The sequence below is a fragment of the Crassostrea angulata genome, chromosome 1, assembly GCF_025612915.1.
Source record: "Crassostrea angulata isolate pt1a10 chromosome 1, ASM2561291v2, whole genome shotgun sequence".
In the NCBI taxonomy this organism is placed as follows: Eukaryota; Metazoa; Mollusca; class Bivalvia; order Ostreida; family Ostreidae; genus Magallana; species Magallana angulata.
In genome coordinates, this window is record NC_069111.1 from 41,548,435 (window position 1) to 41,567,714 (window position 19,280).

Sequence of the window (19,280 nt, forward strand, 5' to 3'; positions counted from 1 at the left end):
TTCATACAGTCAAATAGACATCAGTGTGAACATATAAATATAAGCATTGAATGTACTGCACCGCTTGGTGTGTCATAGGACCGACGACATCCAAAAATAAGCATTCAATGCTTAAATAGAAATCTTTTGTCATTTACAAAATTTGCTGGGGAGCGCCTATGATTAAGAGGTGTTAATTTATGTCAAAGCGTGGTCAAATCTTTCTTTAAGCTCCGAACAAAATAATCACTCATTATAGTCAAAGAATGTTTCCTTATTCCTTAAATATTGACTTTCAATCGTAATATATTATCATCTAAACCTCTACAAAAAAGAAAGAAAAAACAATAAAAAAAAATATGCTCATTTTTTTTTCATTTTTAATAAATGAATTTGATTCCTTTCATTTATAATGCGTGCATAGGTTTTATCTTCCATGGTCAGAATCCAGAACCTGAATGGAAAATGAAAGTAGTATGTTTATGTAAAATGTTCTAATAAGTTATTGTCTTAACAAATTTTATACACATTTCATAAAACTAACTCCAGACAGGAATACATGCTGCACAGGCACCTGTCGTTATTAGGTTGAGGGTATGTATTTTTATTATGAAAAAATATGCAACGTCAGTTATGTGCCTGCCGCTACACAATTATCGTTATATATACATTAACTTCCATGTATACTTTCAGACATCAAGTACTGTTCTATGCAAGATTCAGGCAGAGGGTGGCACATGTGGATGATGAAAAAATATTTGATCTTTTTTATGCAATGTATGTTCACAGACGAGAGATTTGAACATAATTTTTTTTTCATTGTTAATTGTTGTAATTTTTTTAAACTATAAAACCCGAAGTTCTGTGTCGAAGCAAATTCGGGCAAGGAAAACTCTCTTACTGTGTACAATAGTAAATAGATCGGTTTAATCTTGAAACCCATAATAGGCTCGACTTCATTTATGAGTAAAACGATCTTGAAAAGGACAATCTTTCATTTTTCAGTGTCATTGTATACGATTTTGTAATGCATAGTCCAATAAATTCAAATACTAGTAATGTATTGTTGGTGCGCTCGCGGGGTTTGCATGATTAAAATTGAAATGAAAAGCATATAAATACGCTTATATCCTAATATTTAATTGTGCAATTGCGGAAAAGTATATAAAAATAAGTAATAAGGAATCATTCCTTGAGCATAATGAGGTGACTTTTTCAGTCACGACATGATCGAATTTATCATAAAGTCCTCTTGGCTTTATTGGATTAGACCAAGTCCCGATCGAAATTATCACTTTATCATACTCAAAGAATGATTCCTTAATTTAAGAATTGAATTTACCTGATGCTTCACACATTACTTGAAATGAATATGTACAGCGAATATCATCCCAATGTCCAATGCGTCTTGAAAAATTGTTGTAGGCACAGTGTTGTTTTCCAGCGGCATTATCGGGTTGTCCACGATCCCAACTTGTAAACTCGCTTTTTCCGGTAGACAATGTCACCCATTTTCCCTCCATACCATTGTCAGTGAAATCAATCCAGTATTGAACTGTTTGAAGTTATGCATTGATATTTCAATGGTACGTTATGCATTAACATTTCAATTATAATGAAAATGAAAAGTGTCACAGAACTAAATTAACTATATAAGTATTTTAACATCAAATCAACGAACAATTCTTAATAAACAAGATAAAGTATAATTATAGCTCGCCTCGGTCATATTTCTCAATAAATGCTCTCTCTCTCTCTCTCTCTCTCTCTCTCTCTCTCTCCATATATAAAGGTAATGTCTTTTTTAATTAAATCAGCGCCGTTTTAATGATCATTTACCAGCTTTTGACCAATACTTTTTTTTAAAATACAAATAAACAGAAAATTGATTATATCTTCAAAAGTATCTTTCCTGCAAGTTTCCTTTAGATATTGCCCTTACACTTTTAGAGGATACTTCCTCTTTTTACTCTTTACAGAAACTCCTGACTTCATAGAGGTAAGTTTACAAAAAGGCCATTCAAGAAGAGGACAAAGATAAACATATAACACTAACCATGTAAATAGATCCAGAAGTTTATTTAGCGACACTCTGTAATATTGTTCAGCATCCATCCATATCAAAGAAGAAAACATTAAATATGTTTACGGAAGACATGTGCTTACCATCTGGAAAATTCTTTGTTAGCCATTTATTTTCGTTTGCATTATTTATTTGCAGTAATGTAGTTCCTTGTTTTCTGCAGAAAATCTTGTAAAAAAGTAGATAATCAATTAGTCGTTTGAAAGATACAAACATATGCATTCTATTGAAGAGTGCTGCAAGTACGAGTTTTTTCTTGTATATTTGAGCGTCACAATTTGTAATTGCAATAAAATTCAATAAAACTTTTATCATTTAAAGGAGCATGGTCACGATTTTTATCAAAATTAATTTTTATGCTTCAATAAGGAATTTCTAAAAGTCAATTGATTGCAATTTCTAATAGTCAATTGATTGCAATCGTCGAGTTATAAGGACATACAGAGCTCACAATTCTTTGCTATGTAAAGAAACCTCAAGACATGTTTTTGTTTACATTATGAATGTTGGAATAAAAACCCAGGTTTAAACCTAAAATGAATGTGACAAGCTAGAGACTGTTAATTTACGAATGAGCAGCTAGAAAAAAAAATCTTTTACCAGTATACTGAATTTATTTAAACAAAATTATGGCACGACCCTTGCTTACAAAACAAAGAATTAGTAACGTTGTATGCTTTATTCCTTTCAGAATAGTTAATTTCGCTATTACATATATACTGGGTAAATCTTTTGTAAACACAATTTAAAGGGTTTACATGGACGTGTACTTTTGCCAGCTTACAGCTGCGTCGGAATATTCAATCGTATGTGCCTCTTGAAACCCATCCAGCGTTTATGAAAACTTTTTTTTTATTAGGAATGCGATTTTTAACATTGAAATTTGTCTTTTAAAACAAAATATAATTGTAGTCTCCTATAGTTTTCAAACAAATTTGGTACTATGCTTCCATAGAGCAGTATATTGCTAAATACAACGAAGAAGCTATGTGTTTACCTGTGCTTCAAACCAGTTCATTTTTCCACTGAACAGATGGTAACAGTGGCCGTTGTAACGTTTCCATCCTTGTTTACAAACTGTTTGATTTCAAACAAATGCATTTTAATCTTAAACTTGGAATAAAATTTTTGCCAAAACAGTAAATATAATAATTTTATGCAGTGTACACAGGTATTAATTTTTTTTTAAATAATTGAAATTCTTCATATACTTACCAATAGCTGTCGACTTCCTTTTCCAAATGTTGTTGATACTTGATTGGATCTTGTTCAACTTTGTGAACATCTGTCCATCACAGGTTTCGGATCCACTAGACTCGCAACCATTGAACGTACAGCCTGATCCACTGCATTGAGTCTCAAAGACAGCTGTCTGTAGAAATAAGGGATAAGATGTTAAGAAAATAAATATGTGTTCTAACAATTATACTTGGTAGAGTTTCGGTACTCTTTTTTTTTTTAACCTTTATCATTTTCGTTTTCTTTTGAATGGAAGAAAACAATTGGAAATGTAAGTTCGAGATATTTTTCATCAAAAAATCGTCTTCATTCGGTGCTGCATCAGATGCCATTGAATAGAACACGAGTGCGAATAATGCACAAAAAATACAAAACTCCAAAACACGCATAGTTGAATGCTATCGGATAGAATGTCAACATGTAAAGAGAAGTATGTATTTATACATTTTGTAGAGCATGTAAGTAGTAACAGATTGTTTGTGGGTAAAGAATTTCTAAATCATTTATACGTATTAGAGATACAGTTGCATTATAATAGGATTTCGATAGTTTATTGTGTATTCCAGAATAGCCGAAGTTTATAAAAGGGTTGTCGTTATGATACGCAATTATATGCAGTTCTACGGCTTATTAGGAAATAATTTTCATTTCCTTTATTTTTTAAGAAGAAACCTATGAAATTGGAAACTTTAATTACTCTAACGCCTCTTACTCATTACTGGAAATCCTAATACGTTGAAAAAATATAAGTGCATGTTCAAAATAATTCTATCTCAGGAATTAAATCAATCATGAAATCACCTTTCATCACGTTTGAACTTGTATGCTATGGATATAATCCAAGTAAGAAATTTCAATATAAAACGCATCAGGAAGAGCATTACTTCTGATATGGCATTATGATTTTGGATAAAAACGAACTGAAAAATAAAACAAGTGTCAGATAAAAAGAATCTGATGACTTGTGTATGATTTTATCCAACGGATGCTCGATCGTTGGCAGAAGAAAACTCAAGCTTGTTGGATAAAAGACTTTATATTATCGTCTATTCATATATGGTTAATTTTTATTTGAATATAACCTGTATTATAAATCTGACATTCCATCATTTAAGGAAGTCAATTAATTTCTGTTGTTATTTCGAAGAACACAGAATTTCGTTTTTACTCATCATTTTTATATACAAGTATGTGATACAAAAATGCCGCAATTAATAAGAAATACCTTATAACATGAAAATAAAGGTATGCTTGCATTATAATGGAAAAAACAAAAAGGTGTACATGGAAAAACACAAAAAAATGTACTCATATTTACAAAGTTTACAGATGTCTTTTGTTTGTGAAACAAATTTAAAATAACATATACAAGGTGCTTTACTTATAATCAAAATTATAACCACATTAATACAAGCCTTGCACAAATAATGAAATACATATTTTCCTTCTTTCATCTGGAAAAACGATTTCTTAAGAAAAAAAAAGGAACTGAACGCATGTAATACATGAGTTTGTGTTACCATATTTCTAAAATTCTTTAAATTTTAGCCATTTTAAACCTTTAATGACAAAGAGTATATAGTGAAACATGGCTACCCCTGTATTATTTAATAATACATTTATCTTTAAAAAAGGATGAACATATTTTACCTCTTTACATCCAGCAAAAGTCTATGTACAAGTAAATTTATTTTGATAGAGAATAAAGATTCGTTGTGAAAATTAACCTACAATGTTTAGATTAACCAATTCAGTAGAGATTTTCCGTGCAATACTTGTTCTCTGCTCTAAGAATGGTTTAACAAATACGGCATTTCATATATATTCAATCTTATGATAGTTTTATTAACTTTTATATACATGTATACGTTTATTTGTGAGTGGAGAGAGACTGCTGAATGCTTGTGATGGCGAACTTGTAAAACGAATAATGATTTGTCTTGCTGGCTTTTTATCTATTTCTCTAAATCAAATATAAAATAAATATATAAAATTGTATTGATTTTTCGTACAAAAATACTAATATTACAACGGAAGTTCTTGTATAAAAATATATTTGAGACATAACTTGGTGACGGTATGTTTAGGACTTGATTTGTTTTCGATGAGACATCACTGGAATGACCAATCATGAAAAAGCTTACAGAATAAAACTTTATCAACCACATGACTAAATCGCTGAAATTGCATACTTGTATCAAAACTACCAAAGTAGTACGGTATAAATCTAAAAATTACATAAGAAAAATTGTAACTTAACAAAAAGTAACTACGATCTAAAAAACACCCCACAACATTAAAACTTACGTTATTCATAATGAAATGCAGTTTTGCAAATAAATATATTTATTTAGTTCAGAATATTTCAGGAATGAAATCTTATATTTCTCCGTTAAAGATATTATAAAGAATTTACCTGACCAAAACTATTTGTTTCCTAAATAACGAATTCAAAAGTACGAATCGCTTTATCAATAGAGTAACATCTGTTTAAATATTTTAACTAATTAAAAACGATTCATCCATAATAATTGTCAGAAAAAAAACCCCATCCACACATCAAGGTCCAAGAAATACTTTAAAAACTTATTAACATCTACTACCTTTGAACCAGTGATCGAGTGAGATTTGAATGTCATATAGTCTTGCACCTCATGTACTAACTGTATATACTAATTGCATAATTAACTGCATGCAATTAAGCAATTTGTTTTAGAAAAAAAGGAACAAGACTGGAGTTATTTTGTTCACCTGAGAAAATTTAAAAAACATAAAGACCAATTTATTTAAGACATTACATGTATATTTACTAGCAGTCAGTGCATGAGAAATTATAATATTTACAGAAGTTCCTATTTTTGAGATTCTTTTGTAAGTAATTGATATTCTTTTGAGATCGTTAAATATGAATATTCTTGTTGTTATTTAAAATCAACAGAATACGGTTCTTTTATGATAAAATGTATTACAAAAAATGTGCTTGGAGTTACCAATCTTGAATGTTTTTAAATCTGAAAATCACAAATGAAAAGTGAAAAAAGGCTTGGCAAGAACACATACAATTTTACAAAATTTGAATTGATTTGAGACTGAGACCATCGTCTGTACATATATCTAAAATAATATAGAAAAAAATGAAAAATTTAAAGAAGAATTACACTAAAGCATATGCAAAAAAGTTAATATGACTACAAAAAGTGATAATTGCCTAATCATGCATATCGCCATTATAAAAGTTAAACATAAAATTATAGTGGCAGGCCATTCCATGATCTTACAACCTGTATATCTTGATATCTACATGCCCATCAGAAATTTCATACATTCCAACAAGAAAAATAAGATGCTGCATCATTATTTTTCTTTTAAAATATGTTACATAAAGAACAACTTATAATCAAATAAATACTTTTTTGAAAACTGCATCATAACCATTGTAACTCAATTTGTTAACATAATTGATTAAATCAAATACTTTCATATCATCAAAAACATATTATTATCTCCATTAACAATAATTTCGGTGTAAGTTTAATTACCTCACTTTAAACAATTCATGAAAAAAAACTGTGTAAATACATGTAGAGTGTATGTATACGACTTTAAGAACAATGAATATTTAGTACTGACATGTCTAAGAGGATCCCCAATTACCTCTGATTAAAGAGATCAAGTGAATGTGAGTTAACCACAATCTAAGGAAGATTCATAACTGTACAACCCCTGCCTGCTCATTTTTGCTCAAACAAAAGTATGTCAACTATATCACAGATCATATTGCTATTGGAACTGCAAACAAACCACAATAATCATAAAAAACATAATTATATGAAATTCATTTTCAAGATCTGCAAAGAAAGCAGTGATTTCGGACACCTTTTTAACAATTATACAAAACAATGACTTCCTGATAGTGCAGAAGCACTGGTCTAATTCCAGGTAGAAACATTTACCGGATTCTGTAAGCTGATAAAAATACAAAAACTGGGCTAACAGAGAACCAGTTTAAAGCATCACTTGCTGACAGGCGTATCCGAGCGACAGTCTGAAGTATCTAATGACTCGCTCTCAGAGAGAGAACTTGATGTTCGGATACTTTCTAATTCGTCTTTGAAGTATGGGTGCTGCAAGGAATCGTGGGCAGTGATGCGATTGTGAGGGTTGAATATCAATAATTTCTGGAAAAAAAATTATTTCAATATTGATATTTTAAATTTCAAGAATAAAAATGCAACAATATTAATGAGCATAGTCACAATATAAGCTTTTCTCTATCTTTTTTTTAAAATATATTTTTTCCACTTTAAATGTTTACAATATTTCACTAAATTTCTAATGGGAATTACCATAATCTGAATGCCAGTTGTCAAGTAATTAGTTAGATACAGAGCTCATACCGTAATACTTTGTTATGCATTTGAACAAGCCTACCTCCAGTAGATCTCTGGCATCGGAGTCGATCTCTGGAATGAGGTGATTGATTGGCTGTGGAGGTTTCGCCTTAAATGAATGGTAGGGCAGTGTCACGTTCTCTGGCCAGTCTTGTTCTCGAGGAAGACCCAAAGCACTAAAACAAAAAATTATTTTTAATACTACAGAAATAATTAATATAAAATGCTAAACTGATACAGGTACATGTATATGTATGATCAAGTCTTTTTATGCCAGTGTTAGCATACTTACTCAAATATCTTTGTTAACTGATCAATTTCTGACTGTCCACAAAACAGAGGCCTATGATGAAGAATATTAATCATTAACATAAATAGTAAAATATTTTCTACACATTTCTAAACAATTAAATGTCCAAATATTCTGACGTTCATGATGCTAGTCCATTGTATACTTTCCTGACCTAATGACCCAAATTGCCCAAGACTCAAAATCAAAATCAATGCTGAATTGTCAAATGATGACTTAGCAACTGTGATGTGTGAATCCATCAATGCTTCTAATAATTGACAACAATAATTATTGACAACAATAATAATTGACAACAATTTAAATTATAACTTAGTTTCAAGGAGAAAAAAAATTATATTTGCTCCTAGATTAAAATCAAAACACTTCCATAAAAAAATTTCATTTCTTTTAATTTTTAATCCTTTGCATGCATTGTGAACTGGTAATTTGTATATTTGCCATATTAGGCTTGAAGTGTTTGCTTTTATAATGCTTCATTATAAATTTAACTGTTTTCACAAATAACATCTTGTATCATTTAGCTCAAAATGACCCTTCCATTAGTCAGCTAAAAATGACTGGTTATCAAGCTACTACTGTCTGATTCAGTTTTTTGCGGTGAACACCTATTCCATTAAATCAGTCAGTCCCACCTTCTGTTAAAGAGCTCAGCGAAGATACATCCACAGCTCCACATATCCACAGGCGTGGCATAGGTGTCCTGTAGAATCACTTCAGGGGCCCGGTACCACAGAGTAACGACCTGTAACCACAGTACAAAGCAAAGAGTCAATAACTCGGCCAAGAAAAGTTATCATTCACATACAAACTGTACTTCACGAAACATTTCCCTTTTTCTTTTTGGAAAACTTGACAGAAAAATACAAGATAACCAACATGCAAACACACAAAAAATTTGGCTCTCATTTTTCACTTTCTTTTATTAAAATTACCCAAAACAATACTTTTTACCCTATAAAATTCTTGACCATTGAATATGTGCAACTTAAACTAACAGAAAAGTGCAAGACTTACAACAGATGTCAATGCCATTTGAAACGCATAGACTCTAGCAAGCCCAAAGTCTGCAAGTTTGAGCTGTCCTTGGCTGGTTACAAGAATATTCTGCGGTTTCAAATCTCGATGTACAATTCGGTGAGCATGCAGAAAATCCACTCCATTAAGCAGCTGTAGCATAAGGTCCTACAAAATTAAGAAATTACATGTATATTGTATTTTTGAAAATGAACATAAACCTTTTTCAAGATAACTGTAAACCATCTCTCGTTTGTAACAACATTATTTCACAATTTACCAGTGCTAAACTTTCATGAGTGAGCTTATTTTGATTAACATACATTGTATATCTACAAAAAGCATGAAAAGAATGGTACTATTTGTCTGCCACAAGACGATTGTCAAGAACTTAACAAAATTGTCTCATATGCAGTTAAAGATGGGTTACAGTATTGCTTTGCATCACACAAAAAAGAATGCCTCTTTCACAGATTTGCTTTTATACTGCATTGTTCACAAATTACACCCATGTATCGTAATTTCCAAATACAGTTGACAAGTGCATTTACATTATTGCTAACAAATATTGAAAAGTTTTTAATAGCATAACACAAACTCAAAAGGGCCTTTATGTCATGAATATGCATGTCTTCAAAGTACATGTTAAAATAATCTTGGAGTATGGTACATTTCACATTTTCAGTGAATGATCAAAAACAGGTACTTGCTAAGAGGCTTCTAAATTTACATCTAAGCATTTTCTTTTTTCATAAAGATTGGTTGACTGGATACTGATTCCATTAGTTAAGAAAGGTTAACACATATCCTAAGGATATATTTTCACCACAAAGCTATACTGGCTATAGCAATATGTAAAATGGGAATAAATATCACACATTGGGAGCGCCTGATTAACAGATCAACACATTACACCTAGGTATGAATGGAATTTGCCTTGCTATGCACCTATGGGGAATACCCAATCCTCCTACTTTAAGATTATGGCAGAGTTTTATATACAGCTGCATGTTAATGGCATTTAAATATTCATGTTGGACTGCTTGTCTTCTTCTGAGAACTATCAGACATTCATTGTCCATTGAGGTGTGATTTGTTTAGAAATCCACACCTCCGCAATATATTGGAATTTCATTCTGTATGAATGAAATCAAGCTTGATTTAATGCTGATTTACAAGTAGTGTGTAATTATGCAACTGACTTCCTGATTTTGTTCATCAATGTCATCCATCTTAATTAATCAGAATTCCTTCTTTGATCAATGAACTCTTTTTGATTACATTGTATACTTGTAGACAGAAGTCTTTTGAATTAAGATTCAACTGCATGTTCTTTTTTTTCGTTTTATTTTGGGGGGGGGGGGGGGGGGTGTGGGGTGGGGGGTGGCAATTTGCGAGTAAATCAATTAATGTAAATAATAAAGGCACTACATATTAAGAACAAATTTTCAACTGTAAAAACATGAGAAAGTTTGAAAGAGAAATTAATGATGAAAAGAAATGAGAAAATACTAGTAAGATGAAAGCAGTTTATATGATAAATAGATATAAACATGGAACTAAGGTGTTAAGGAAATGAAATTGATAGCTGTTAAGAGCAAATGGGTGGCAATGGTTTCATGTATACAATTTCCTGTAGTTGGATGAATGACTTCCCAACCTGTTTAACAGAGTAACATACCCTGATCCTCTCTGGTCCGAGGCCGGGGCTCGGACATCGCTGGAGGTACGTGGACAGATCCTGATCAATGTATTCAAATACCAACATCAGCCGAATCTCCGTCGGACTTTGCTGGGCATGACGAACATCCAGTAATCTGTAACAATCAATGGCATTGGTGAAAACATTTCACTCCATCTGTCATATTGCTAAGTCTACCAGAAATTTTTATAAAAAGAAATGTAATACTGCATGTAGATGTATAAATTAGTACATGTACTATATTTTTACATGTTGGCAAAATCATTGTGACACAGCAAATTTGATTACGTCAGTGTTACTGGCTAGGGATCCAAATGCAATAAATGTGTATATATTGCAGTTAATAAGTCTTTTTAAAATTGATACTTTTGGGTGATTTTGTAATTAAAGATTTTTAGATTTATATTTATGTATACATGTATTCCAGCTCTTTCTGATAATTATTTTTACACATGGACATAACCAGATGTTTACAGAATTATAGAAGTATTCATAATGAGTTTAATTATTTTAATACTTTAAGCTGTCTGTGCAAGTGAATTTTAATCTTGGAATAGGGAGTTCAGCTGTGCAGCAGCTAAATCCTTTTATAAAATATCCTACATATTTAATAAGATCAAGAATTACACACAGTCAACAGTTTGTGTATGTGTGTTGGTTTTTTATTTGACACTAGCAGAATCAGACACATTCATATCTGACATTTACATGGAATGGTAACAGAGTAAGGTGACATTGAAAGATATACCTACATATATTACCTACAAGTCAATCAGTATATCACATCAACTGTAGTGGACTGTGCTAGATAGTGCTGGTATTCAGGTCACTGATAGCTGTACATGATCACATATATACACAAAGTACAAGCATACATGTACATGTAGATATAATACAACCCTGACATGAATTTTGAGTAGATTGATTTTATATAATTCAACAATTTGATTATTATTCTGCTGTATTCATTTAAAACAATGGTACAACAAAATGTCAAAAAAGACATTAAGGGTTGATGCTAATATACTCAGTATTGCAAATTTGGCATTTGGCACCCCCCCCCCCCCCCTTTTTTCCCATTCCTAAAAAATATCGAGTGAAATCTTGGATCAATGCTTAACTGCTGTCTGTTGAAGAGCATTATTCATACAGTTTGTGTGAATGCATATAAATGGTCCCATGAACATTACAGTATATCCAGGCAGAAATGTCAACATATCTACCCTACTTATATAGGTATAAAGCCAGGCATATCTCACATATTTGTTGCATAGATTATCGGGGCTCTGAATAGCTTACAATCGATCAGGTTTTTAAATGTCTACCACAACGTATTGAACACAGTCTTATTAAAGCACGATTTGGATAGCCCCATTTTGCAAAAACATTCTTGTATGAATTGGTTTACGTTATGTATGATTTTGCTCTGTAAATTGCCAGTACGTTTAATGTTTGAATGAAAATACACCTACACTTGAAAATTCTTGAAATTCACTATGTTGAGAGATCAATACATAAAAGTTTACTTTCCAAACTGATCCTCCTATAACTGACAACATTCAGTTTGAATATTCTACTCAGTGCAAAACAAAATGCATTAAAATTAATAGAAATCCCTAGTAAAGAACATTAGGACAACTTATACACTATCAGATGTAATTTGATGTATGAATTTGATTGTGAGGTAATATGATGGGGATTACCTTTACTCTTCAGACTGTGATTACATGGTAGATGATATTAGTTAAAAACTTTTACATATGGTTGTACTCAACATGAAACTGGATGAGATAGTGGCAAACTAACGAGACATTTTACTAAAGATGTTGAAGGTTACCGTATCTGCTTGCTTATTACTGGTTATGGTGAAGCAGCAACACAAGACAAATTAATAAGAGCTTGCCATTAAATCAAGAAGCAATGAATGGATGGCACACAATTTAGAGGGCAATATGGCACCCAATAAAATTGTTGCCATTTGCATTTACAAAAATATTAGTAGGAAACATAGATTAGCCAATACCAAAATACAAATCATCATCATGGCAAAAATTTTTCAAAAAATTCCCATTCTAAAAATGACAGTCAGAGTAGGGGTCACCATTGTAAGAAGTTAGTTCCCTTGCCATAGCGGATTGGCAAACAGCAATGAGGATCTCTTCACAGTACTTTTGAAGAGTGGACCCTATAAGGGTAACGCAAGTGTTAAATACACACATGATGACAATTACTTAGCTTTCCATGAGTGTAAGGAAACTTAATTTAATCTGAATCCACTTTTTATCATGTCACATGAATTAACTAATCTGGAGGAGAGACAACGTATAGATTGAATTTTTCATTTTTTTTACAAACTGGATGAGGTTATGGATGCTGTTTCAAGCCGTATCAAACTTGTATAATACATGAAATGGACTCCTTTAAGCTCTGCATCAAATTTGTTTACTATGTGAATTTAATTAACCTTAATCTTTAAATTTAGTGCATTTTAACTCACACTATTAAAAAATCTCTGTGTGAGTAGTGAGCATGGTGAGTAGGTATATGGGTAGTTTAAAATTTCAAATCGTATGTCAATGCAGCCAACATTTACAGAGATTTTCATGTCTAAAATTATTAAAACAAAGTTGCTTTACTGCACTGTGTTAGATAAAAACTATTAGTATTTTAATAATCCTCTAATCTTACAAAAGCAACATTTTTATCATCTTGCAATGTTTCAGCAAGATATATAAAAGCTCTTGTCCCTAATTTGGTTATGGCGATAGAGTTATAAACATAATTGTGTTAATTATAGAATGTCAAGTTCTCTCTTTAAGCTTTGACGCACTTGCCCTCTTTGATCAAAAGATCTTTAAAAGATGACATTGAAGAAAATAATTTGCTATATAGTACAGTGAAAGGGTCACACTTAAGAGGCATGCAATTTGTTGGTACATAGTAATCTAAAGGACTTGTCACCTCTGTAACCTTACAATATAGTGATTTTAAACTCAACTTTTCCATCACATGCAACCCTCTTATTGAATCAATGATATCAAAATAAGATTTAAAAGCATTCTAAAATCAACATTTCATTTAAATGTTCTTTCTATAAATTCAAATACAAATCGAATACATAAGTCAATGAGTTTAGGTATCAGGGCTATTCATCACTGTAGCTAACATCAAGATCTCAATTACATTAGACTTCTTTATATTTAAAAGAATTAACAGTTAATTGACATGAAATACAAGTTGACCTAAATATTATTTCTTTAAATATGGAAATGAGAACTTTGTTTAACATCCTCAACAGTAAGTCTCCAAAGTCTTGATGCTCAGCAAAGCTGGATAAGATTCAGGCCACAACTACTCAAGACCTTGACCTCTGACATTGACTCAAGGTTGTTTCAGGAGAAGGTCATATTAATGAAAAACTTTACAAATAGGCATGACAAAGAGATTACCTTGACACTGCACGTACTTAGATTCATATCAGCAGAACAATTCCGATCTCTTTTAATGAGTTCTGATTATCATTTATTGGTAAATAACCCATTTTAATTGTTTCATTAAAGGTCCTTAGATTGACATTAGAATTTGATGACTGATGCAGGATATCTGCCCCCTTGGGTAAATGGACAAACCAATCAATGAGAAGTGTTGTCTGTATGATCCACCCACACTATCCACCTCTGACTTAAGTTTTCTCAAGTAGCAGCCCCCAGCTGAATTCCTGACAGATGATGGAGCATCCTTATCTGTGAGCAACAGACTAATTCAAGTGCGATCAACAACACTAATACACGTATTCATACAAAGATTTCCTCCGTACTTATCCCGCAACATGCACACATTTACTCTATAACAATGACTATTACAAATGAACAAGACCCTCCTCTATACAATGTTCTTTGTGTGTGACTTCTCTTTATCTCAAACTTGCTTATCGAATACCCTCATATGTAATTATATGCCTAAGCTTTGTAAAATTGCCTGAATTAAGTGCATGTACAAACTATTTTTTATTATTATTATGTATGCCCTTGTACAATATTTTGGAATATTTCACCAATTCAGCCTAAATTTCTATTCTTCATCCTAGTTCATGGTACGAAATTCAGAGTTCCATGAGTTCATTGCTTATTAAGAAACAAACCATACTTTATGTAATATAATACATCGAGATTGACATGATTAACATTTTAACACACCAATACATGCATAAGAACTTTACATAGGCATCAGCTCACATGGTCTGATTTGCATGTATAGCAATGCATATGTATATGCATGTATATACCTTCCCTACACATAGATTAACTGTTTGAGTCTGAGAAGCAGAGATAGCAGCTCACCAATTTAATATAGCAGTTAACTGGATATTTTTTTTTAATCACAAATAATTCTCTCTGTTAATCATGCACCAAAATTCATACTACGATGAACTAAACCAAACAAGACTGATAAAGCAAGTTTCAGTCTAGCTACGATAACGATATGTGCATATTATAAATATATATGGAGGCTGTCACATTTGAACTATTCTGTATCATTTCGTATACTGGTCTGACAAATTTATGTCGCTGTTACAGTGAAACATGAGAACAATTTAAAGACTCCATGATCCCACGTACTTCGATACATATAATAATAAAAACTTGTAAAGTCTGCTTACTAGTCCTTTTTACACAACTGTCAATATCTAGGGCATTATGAGTGTGAATATATGAACTATTGATAAATGCAGTGTGACGGGTGCAGTCTTTTGTTTTTCATACAGAAAAATAAAGGGGAAGGGGGAATAATGAGGGAAGTCAATCATAAAGACTATGTACCGGTAAAATATCTGTAGTGTGATGATTAATATTTTAAGTGCAGTTTACAGATTGAGTCAACGAGATGTGCCAAAAATGAAGATACATTTTTTAAAGCAAAGATAGATGAGAATACCTGACGATATTAGGGTGCTCATAGTTCTCCAGCTGCTTGAGGAGGGCTATTTCACGAATGGCACTCATTGGCATGCCCTCCTCCGTATTCTGTATCTTAATGCGTTTGATGGCCACCCAGCTTCCTTCGTTACGAGGGTCCTTGGCCTTAAACACAGTTCCATAAGCCCCGTTCCCGATGACGTCAATTTCTTCATAGTTGTGGTCATACTTTTCTTTGTGTGATGTCATGATCGATGTCTGCACATAACGGCTCGCTCCACTTGTTGTGGGTGGAAGGATAGCGTTTACTCCCCTCACATGTTGATAAGTCTGTAAACTTCAAAAGAAAAAATATATGCTGTGTTACGTAATGTAATGACAATCTATTTTTTTTGCTTTTCAGTAAATGTTTTCCTAATGGATGTATATGCTGAAAAAAAATTATTATGAAGTCATTTAACAAAAAGAGAAGGAAAGAGACTATTTTTACCATTAGATATATGCCATTTATAAGACCTGAGTACATTGGTAGGCTTTCTAAACGTGTATGTCAGAAAAGAGTCTAATGATATAATTCTGTTCTAATTAATGAGTAACCATGACTAATTTGAATAATTAAACAAATCTTATAAAAAAAAAAACAAGTTTATGGTTGTCTGTGAATCATGGGTATTCCTGTCTGATATCAGAGTTAATCAACCTCACTTTACTAATTTGATCATGTTGATATTGTGCCAATACACCAATACAACCAAATTTTATATGCATCAGTTTATAGGTAACTGCAATGCATTTGTGTTTGTCAACTCTTCCCTTCATCATTAAATGTAATCAGACATATAATACAAGTTAATTTAAACATACGGATGTCAAGGCATAAAAAAAATTCTTGGTATTAAAAAATTTTCCACAGTTAGAGATGCATCACACACAAAAAAATTAAGTTGGGAAATTACAAAACTCAGGTATTTAGGCAACAAGTGCAGAATATTTTTAATTAATAAATTATACCTCAGTGTATGTGCAATGTGGGATTTCCCCATTATCCCTCCCACGGATTAAGGTCACTGGCCCACACAGACTGCACAGTATAGCTTTATGTACACTTTTCATTAGCTGGCACGTTGTTGATTAAAACAATTCTTAGCCAATATCTTAAAAATCAATTCGCCAGTATCCAGACATAAAACTACCACCCACTAAAATACATTGTTGACATATTAGTTTTCATGTGTGAATTTCAGTCTGTTTCTTGTTTTAAATAGATTACGTACTGCAAGGGGCTCAATTTGAATATTCAATGACTCAGTCCAACAAATGAAAATTTTGAATACATTTTCACATTATATTTAATCATATTTACAGACAAGGCTTCCTATGTAGAACATACTGTATAAATGGTGATAGAAATCTTTATTTAGACAATGAAAACTGAATATACTGTATCATATATGTGCTTCATGATTTGAAAAATCATTCATCATTTTGCATGCAAAAAAATTAAATAACTGTCATTAAAAACAAAACAAATTAAACAAGTGAAAACAAAGCCAACTGAGCTCAACAAGAATCTCTTGAATTTTATTATAATATTTTTGGACTATTATATATATCTTTTTAAATTGGTGATATAAGATATACCAATAACAAATTATACATATATTCATTTCTACTAAATGAACTAAATAATTAAACATAACACATTCCTATAATGATTCCTTTTGTCTTGGAATAGTGTAATTTTTCCACTTTCAGTTTTAAGGTAATTTCAGTTGATTGTTTTCATTTTTATCATGTTTATTATATAACATTTTTGCCAATCAAACATTCAATAAAAATCAAACAGTGGCAAAAGTTTTTGATAAGCATAATAAAATACTTTTTAATAAATTTTCTGCATTATTTCATATTATTTTCTTTTTTAAATTATAACTTCTACATCGGTGGCACGTGCTACGCATACTTTGTTTCGTCTATTAATGGTTCACCTTGCAAATATAACTTGACGTTTCTTTGAAATTTATTTTGACTTTGAGTGAATACTTACTTATACCATAATCTTACCTTATCGTCCGAAAAATGTCTTTTTTGATACTCTAGTGAAAAACACGCTAACTTTAGACACAAAGAGATGACATTACATTCTATTTGTACATGCGATCCTATGAATGAATGGAGTTTCATTCGGATGGCATCAGTATTTGCCCTTTGTTTGTTCAACGTGTTCATTGACAACTAAAATCACACGCATTTTACTGCAAGAAATTGATATCAAAAACGTATGGTCACACTGCAAACGTTTTCCTCAAAGTAAAAAATTCTTAAAACCTGCATTACTTACTGTAACAATCCTTCAGCTGATTTTTCCTGATTTTTTCTTTCTTTCACACTGTTACTCCAGGGAAAAACTATGAAATATTCCGCGTATCGAACAGCTGAAAGCCGTAGAAATGGCGAGATTTGATTGGCCAGCGAAGAATAAATACATTCCTTTGTTAGTTTAAAGGTCAACCTTGAATCTTGGACAAAGTAGGGTGTCAGCAATGTTTGAAAGCAACTACAATTTCAATGTATCAAACATCCCCATAAATCATACATGTCATGCTAAAAATTATTTTGCAAAAAAAAATTAAAGCTATCATTATATAAACATACAAGTTATTGAGTTATTATACAAATACAAATACAAATATTTTATTGGCACAGACACAATTACAATAATTGGCAAAGGCCCAATGAATATATAAGAAAATCATTGTATGTTTACAATAGTTGCATGTACAGTATATATATTTTTACTGATCTATATAGATCAGTTTAACATTTCCTTAGACTAATTGACATCTGTGTTCAAAGCAGTCATTAATGAATTTAACAGTAATATTTAAAATAGTATGTATTTCACTATTTAAACATACATGTAAAATGTATCTTTCTTTGTCCAAGTTATTGGCAATATTTATTTTACTTATCTTATAAAAATTACTAAAATAATTGTTCCTTAGATGAGAATAGGCTTTACATTGAAAAAGAAAATGAGTTTCATCTTCAATTGCACCAGTTTTACAAGCATTACAATATCTTTCATTCCTAATTGTGGCATTATATCTACCACTTTCTATTGCAAGTTTATGTGCACTTAATCTTATTCTACTAATAGAGGATCTCTCAGATCTTTTCCTGAGTATATCAACATAAGGACTTCTTTTTCTCATATATAATTTTTGAAAAAATGAAAGTTTTTCTGAACTAAAAATTTTTGATGATTGCTCTTGGATACATTGGTCAATGATTCTTTGCTTTATGTTTGGTAAAAAGTGTTGGATTGTGCTTTTATAATTACTAATGTTTGAGAATCCCAAATTGTCTAGGATGCCATAAATTTTCTTAGTCCAGGAATTGGAATTGATCGTTCCCTGATATAATTTAAATGCCAAAGAATTAGATGTTATCAAGTGATTCCAATATTTAATGCTTGAGAATGAGATTTTAGACCAAAGTGGTAACCTGTTTAATTCTGCCAAACAACCAGCATTAGATGTTTTGCAATGTAATCCAAGTATATCTTTAAGAAATTTTACATGAAATTTTTCGATAACTGAAATATCTTTCAATGAGAGATCCACTCCCCATATTTCACAAC

The 19,280-nt window shown here is 31.5% G+C and overlaps 2 protein-coding genes across 3 annotated transcripts; both read right to left on the reverse strand.

The window, feature by feature from the left end:
- Positions 1–341: 341 nt before the first annotated feature.
- On the reverse strand, positions 342–3,693 carry LOC128169081 (C-type lectin-like). Its single transcript, XM_052835255.1, has 6 exons — positions 3,526–3,693; positions 3,278–3,434; positions 3,060–3,139; positions 2,146–2,230; positions 1,322–1,534; positions 342–433 (listed from the first exon to the last, which is right to left on the reverse strand). The coding sequence occupies exons 1-6, from the start codon at positions 3,688–3,690 to the stop codon at positions 420–422; spliced, it is 714 nt and encodes a 237-aa protein (XP_052691215.1). The 5' UTR covers positions 3,691–3,693; the 3' UTR covers positions 342–419.
- Positions 3,694–5,257: 1,564 nt separating this feature from the next.
- LOC128169026 (cyclin-dependent kinase 6-like) lies at positions 5,258–18,101 on the reverse strand. Of its 2 annotated transcripts, none has more exons than XM_052835202.1 (8): positions 17,979–18,101; positions 15,657–15,974; positions 10,701–10,836; positions 9,020–9,187; positions 8,638–8,747; positions 7,985–8,035; positions 7,733–7,868; positions 5,258–7,479 (listed from the first exon to the last, which is right to left on the reverse strand). In XM_052835202.1, the coding sequence occupies exons 2-8, from the start codon at positions 15,884–15,886 to the stop codon at positions 7,315–7,317; spliced, it is 996 nt and encodes a 331-aa protein (XP_052691162.1). In that variant the 5' UTR covers positions 15,887–15,974; positions 17,979–18,101; the 3' UTR covers positions 5,258–7,314. The 2 variants fall into 2 exon arrangements, with proteins under 2 accessions (XP_052691162.1, XP_052691155.1); XM_052835195.1 differs by lacking the exon at positions 17,979–18,101 and adding an exon at positions 17,702–17,838.
- Between the last annotated feature and the right edge of the window lie 1,179 nt (positions 18,102–19,280).

Excerpts from the sequence above, each read along its gene's own strand:
- LOC128169081 (XM_052835255.1), bottom strand. The coding sequence starts at position 3,690 with ATGCGTGTTTTGGAGTTTTGTATTTTTTGTGCATTATTCGCACTCGTG. Across the intron at positions 3,435-3,525 it reads AGAAAACGAAAATGATAAAG|ACAGCTGTCTTTGAGACTCA; the intron begins GTTAAAAAAAAA and ends TTATTTCTACAG. Across the intron at positions 3,140-3,277 it reads AAGGAAGTCGACAGCTATTG|TTTGTAAACAAGGATGGAAA; the intron begins GTAAGTATATGA and ends GAAATCAAACAG.
- LOC128169026 (XM_052835202.1), bottom strand. The coding sequence starts at position 15,886 with ATGACATCACACAAAGAAAAGTATGACCACAACTATGAAGAAATTGAC. Across the intron at positions 10,837-15,656 it reads GAGCACCCTAATATCGTCAG|ATTACTGGATGTTCGTCATG; the intron begins GTATTCTCATCT and ends TGATTGTTACAG. Across the intron at positions 9,188-10,700 it reads TCGGACCAGAGAGGATCAGG|GACCTTATGCTACAGCTGCT; the intron begins GTATGTTACTCT and ends TTAATTTTGTAG.